General features: G+C 30.1%; 1 protein-coding gene across 1 annotated transcript; it reads right to left on the bottom strand.

Annotated features, from left to right (window-relative positions):
- Positions 1-361: 361 nt before the first annotated feature.
- Positions 362-3,345, bottom strand: LOC112750070 (AUGMIN subunit 2). The gene is made up of 6 exons (XM_025798599.3): positions 2,950-3,345; positions 2,748-2,864; positions 2,368-2,472; positions 2,186-2,254; positions 1,352-1,465; positions 362-914 (listed from the first exon to the last, which is right to left on the bottom strand). Exons 1-6 carry the CDS (start codon positions 3,076-3,078, stop codon positions 708-710), a joined length of 741 nt encoding a protein of 246 aa, XP_025654384.1. The 5' UTR covers positions 3,079-3,345; the 3' UTR covers positions 362-707.
- Positions 3,346-5,818: the final 2,473 nt, after the last annotated feature.

Genomic DNA, 5,818 nt, shown 5'->3' with positions numbered 1-5,818 from the left:
CAAATCTATACAAACATACAATATAAAAAAAAATTGTGTAAACTGACACTATCAAAAATAAGAATGGCTTATTGTGATTCTTTAGGTCTGACTACATTTTTTTAATCATATATAAATGATTAAATAATTAAAATATAAATATAGATTCTATTGTAACTGAATGTAATTACCGTTTTTCATTCACTTGTATCTAAGACGTCTTTTTCTCCTCTACTATATATTTCATCTTTCAATTTCTTGGCTACGACCATAAGAGTTGCAAACTTGCAACATATTGGTAATCTTTTTTATTATAAACACTCCATATTGATAATTTAACAGCTCACCTTTCAAGCTAAAAGGTTACCAAGACAGAATAAAGTTAGGAGAAAGAAAATAAGTCTCTACTTTGTACATTCACAGTGTATAAGACTAAAAGCTGATTCAGGCTGGGTTTTAGATGTACAAGTGTACAATGCGTTTTGGTCACAAGCCTTGCAGCACTACAAAATTATTGGAGTTTTTCACATAGTAATCATGAAAGATTTTTGGTAAATCAAGTTAAAACAATTGATCTGCACAAACAGTTGGATGAAGTAAACTCTTCTTCAACTGAGAAAGGGCACAAGAAGATCCTATAACACTCACCTAGTTGTTTGAATCGTGGTGCTTGTTGAATTAATTCTTACTTCCTTCAATTTCTGACAACTATCTCAGCGAGGTTTGCTTCAGTTTTCCATTGGAGGTGGAGTCAGACAATTAGAAACTCCGGGCAGTCTTTGGGAAGGATCTCTCGCCGGAGTACTTGGTATAGGGGAATCAAATTGACCCACTCTCAATTTCTGTAGGGCTGCAAATGACTCTCTTGTGGCAGACATTGCTTCAAAGAAGCGAGTGCAAGATGCCAAAGCTACTGGAATGGGTCGAAGCATTTCCTATAAGGATAAAAGAAAAGGTAAAAAACTGCAAGTATATAAATTTATTTGTGTCATTTGTGTCATTAGGAAATGCTAATTTGATTAGAAACAAAAAGCTAACAACCAATAACTACAAGGAAAAAAAACTATATTTTGCAGTTCTTGGTTGTTGGCTCTTTTCTAGTTGTCAAATTAGCATTTTCCTTATGTCATTATTCGATCTGGGATGGCCTAAAATCAATTCCAGTTTTGCACCAGTTGCCTTTGAAAACAATTGATAAAAACCTTCAGAATATGCAACAGTCACAAAGCCTCTAAGGAGAACCTCCATTCTGTAGTATTTACTATCTACTGGTATACTTATCATATCAAATAAGGGTTCATGGATGCAAATATAAATTAACTAATGATTTATGACAAGATGTTGCCACAATAAATATACTGTAGAAACATACCCCCCAAACTGAAGGAGGTTCCTTGAAATTCTGACTCCACTGAAAATCTGCCACTGATGCTGTCAAGGCACCGTAATCACTAGCTGCCTTCATCAGTAGTTCAGAGAATTGTTTCTGCAAGAGTTGAAGAAATATATATGACAGAAGCGTTAAACTTTCTTAAATGGAAGTCTACTCTCATGAATCAATACAGCATTACATCAATTTTCAACTAAAAGTGGATGGTGTGGATATAAGGTAAAATTTGGATTAATTCATTCTTTCCCCCAAGATTAATAATCTAGACAATTCTATAAATATGTAAAATTAAAGGGAAAACAGACTAATTATACATGTGAAGTTAAAGGTAGTATCATAGGAATTGTTATGATTCCAAAATATCAGATTTTAGTCTTCAGATACAAATTTAATCTTTACATTACAAGTATACACACATTTTGCTCCAAAAAACTTCAGCTCAACAACTCGGGCACTGAGAATAATTGAATGAACTCAAGAAGCTAACACGACACAGTGCATAAACATAAGCCTGAAAACTATCTAGCGTCTACAGCAGCAGTGGAGAAGCCAACTAATTCCAATTATTTTACCCCATGGAGCTGAAACTTCCAGTTAGCAAGTGAATTCAAGCCAACAAATATCTTTGTCATGCTATGGACTAAATCTTGCTACATCACCAACTACAACACAAGATAATGAAGTGTGTCTCCCTGCCAATGAGTAATGCTACTAACACAATCAAAAACCATTCACCCGCCCCCCTAAATTAACAATTTTGCATGGAGTAATTTTTGCTATAAATCAGTAATAAATAACAATTATGATTTCACCAACCTGAAATTCTGCTTCTACAGGAATGCAATCAAGAGAATAAGGCTGCTGCAGGCGAGCTATGATGCGATCCTGCAACATTAAATTCGGTAAATCAACTTATCCCTAATGAACTAATCCAGGGAAACTACCGAAAAAGGAAAAAATACTGAAAGCAGGTATAATGGAGGGCACAGCCACATTACCTTATTCTGGATAACATCTTTCAGTATAGCGGTAATCCTCCCCAAAGTCTCAATTTTCTTTTCCATTTCACTCACATGCGTCAAATGCGCAACATTCTTATCATCCTACACAATTTCACAAATCTTATGAACTCTTACATCAATCATAAAGAGAAACTAATAAATCTCCCCTAAAAATTAGGCAATATTTTCACATAATTCACAAAAAAATTATACCTAACATGAATCTAATTTGCAGAATGCGAAAACACTACAATGGATTTCAGTATAGCGATGCTGGGAAGATCACCATAATTTACCATTTTACCCACAAACTTGTTTAAACTTTAAAGTATAATAATAAAATAAAATCGAAGGTACAGAATAGAAGAAGAAGAAACCTTGCGTCCTTGAAGTTCCACTTGCAAATCCGCGATCTTGCGTTGAACAGTGGTTAGTTCCCTCAAAACCCTGACCAAGTCCTCGCCCTTTTCGCCGCTACTCGGAAGAGAAGGTTCCTAGAAACAGAGAGAGTTGGTGGCAAAACCGTAATTTCAGTGAAACAAGATGAATGCGGAATCTGAATGAATGAATTATGCGTACCTGAGGCGGTGGTTGGGAAGCGGAGACGGAGAAACCAAGATCGGCGGCGATGGAGAGTGCGTCGGACATGCCACCAATGCGCCTGATAGGCTTCTTCCCAACCCAACTTGACTCGTTCCCCATTGACATTTCTCAATTTTCCAAGAAATAAATTGAAGAAGAAGAAGAAGAAGAAGAAGAAGAAGAAGAAGAAGGAGGAGGAGGATAAAAGGGAGATATTAGAGTTAGAATATGATTTAATAAAAATTTATGAGCAAGCAACAGAGCCTCTGGTTTAAGTGTTGAACTGAACCACGAAAGAATGGAGTCTCTTTCTCGTCTTGGTTGGAGTATCTTCGCAGATCACATAATTAAATTTGAAATTTCATTTTAGTGATTTTAAAGGTTGTTTGACTCGTTTGACCAAACTATATTGCACAAAATTAATAATTTTCATGACCATCTGAGTAATTTTTTTATTTACTGTAAAATTAATAATTAAAAATTATTAGATTATTTAATTTATTTGATTAAATTATTATTTATGTGTAAATAATTATATATAAATTTTTAATTTTTAATTTTTAAATTTAAAAATAATAATATTGGACTAAATTTTTTATATATTGATAATTTTGTGTAAAATATCAGAATATTTGATATTTTAATATTTTATAATACTATAATAGCAGCACAATTTGCCACTGACATATAGTAAAAAAAAAATTAACAATATATAAAAATAAAATATTTTTTAATTATAAAATACTAAACGTTGTTTTTAGGAATTTAAAATTTTAAGATGGATAAAACGTTACTATTGAATTATAAAATCCATAAAAACGTATAACACAAAATCTGGATTATTTTTAGGGAATTCATCCCTAGTGGCTAGATATAAAAAAAATAAAAATAAATAAAAAAAATCTACTACTGTGATGGTATGGCTGTAGCTGTATGACGCTTTTTTTTCATGTAAATGACAAAATATGTGTCTGTTTAAATTTTATTAATTATTAATTTATATTTTTTTTAAAATAAGTTTTTACTTTTTTATTGATAAAATATAGGTAAAAATATTTTTGGTGAATTATGTGATTTTAATATGACAAATAATATTATTAATTTATTATTACTTCTATGTTTGATATTTATTATTTTTCAAGACTTTTATGTCCTTTGTAATTTTTTTTTTTAATAAAGATATGAGACTCGAACCCGCAACCTCTTAATTAAGTATAGAAAGACTATGCCATTTGAGCTATTACTCATTAGCTCCTTTGTAAGACATTTGGTGATGATGATTTTTAAGTTTTAACTTTTAAGCATAATATACCTGACCATGGTGATGTTTTTATTGTTTTTGTGAATTTTTTTTCTAGAATATTATTTTTTTTTTCTGGGATCGTAATTTTAAACTGTGTCTTAAAACTTATTATTTGCTAAAATTTATCATTTATTAATTAGTCTTAGCATTTCAAATGGCATAAAAATCATGCTTTTCTTTTCGTTGATTATATTATGATATAATTTATAAAGCAGGGACAAAGACCCGAATATGATACAATACGATAAGAAACACACAAATTTTAATTTTTTATAAAATACGATAGCACAATAAATTTATAAAATATAAAATATTTTTTTATAATTATAATATTTTAATATTTTATTTATATTAAAATATAAATTTTATATTTTAACTATTTTTAATATTTTTTAATTATATAAAATATTTAAGATATTTTTATGCATTAATAAATGAGAATATATATTATTTTTAAATTTATAATAAAATATAAATTAAAAATAAAATTGAACAAAATTGATGATATTAAATTTTTAATTTTATATATTATTTTATTATAATTCAATTATCTCACTTAAACTCCATTAAATTAATTAAATTTTTAAACTATTTAACTAAACAGACTAAACGATGTCATATCCAATTGATTTTCAGAGCTACTCACAGATAGGGGTGTGCATGGTCCAATTCAGTCCGAAGACCCGGTCGGTTCTGAACATTTTCGAGATTAATTTGGTGTGATTTCATCAGGTCTAGGGTTAGGTAAGGGTCTTAAAAATAGACCACGGTCATTATTTCGGGTTGGATATGGGCCATAGCTCGGGTCATTCGAACTCGGCCGATGACTCGGTCATCATACACAATTAATATTTTGTGTTATTAGTGATGGAAGATGTCTATTCTTATGTGGAATTTAAGTATTGTAAACCTTAATATTTTGTGTTATTAGTTATTATAAAACTATAAGTTAATGTTTTATGTTTAAAATGCATATGATTTTAGACTAATGCATAATATTGTGTTATTTGTATTGATTTAAATATTTGGTGTCATTAGACAATATTAGTATTAATTATGGTTATGCTTTAATTTCAGAAAAGAGTTAGTTCTTGTTATATTTTTTTAAGTGAATTTTACCATGTCAAATAATTGTTGGAATCTTGAAAATTTGAATATTTTCACATGCTAACTTATAGGAAGGTATAGGAAGGTATCAAGGTAATGTAATGTTAACAGCCCGATTTTCACCCGATTTTTACCTGATATAATCGTGACCCAAAAGTGTATAAGTTTCATCGGGTCTAAGGCCAAATTCAGGTCTAATAAATAGACTCAGTATATATTTCAGACCGGATCTGAATCACATCAAATCCGGTTTCATCCGACCCATGCACACCCCTACTCACACCCCTACTCACAGACCACTTACTTTCTTGTTCTTTTTTTTTTTCTCGTATTTTTTCCCTTCACGGGTTTCTTCTTTTTCTACTGTTATTTATTACAAAATTTTTTTATTTTTTCAAAAATTTGTGTTAATTTTTTTAAAATCATTATTAAAAAATGTAATATTAAAGAAACTTG

The sequence above is a fragment of the Arachis hypogaea genome, chromosome 15, assembly GCF_003086295.3.
Source record: "Arachis hypogaea cultivar Tifrunner chromosome 15, arahy.Tifrunner.gnm2.J5K5, whole genome shotgun sequence".
NCBI lineage: Eukaryota > Viridiplantae > Streptophyta > Magnoliopsida > Fabales > Fabaceae > Arachis > Arachis hypogaea.
This window is presented reverse-complemented; position numbering and strand designations above follow the sequence as displayed.

Coding starts and splice junctions, on each gene's coding strand:
- LOC112750070 (XM_025798599.3), bottom strand. CDS start 3,078: ATGTCAATGGGGAACGAGTCAAGTTGGGTTGGGAAGAAGCCTATCAGG. Junction 2,865..2,949: donor CTTCCCAACCACCGCCTCAG/GTACGCATAATT, acceptor CTCTGTTTCTAG/GAACCTTCTCTTCCGAGTAG. Junction 1,466..2,185: donor CTGTAGAAGCAGAATTTCAG/GTTGGTGAAATC, acceptor CAACTCTTGCAG/AAACAATTCTCTGAACTACT.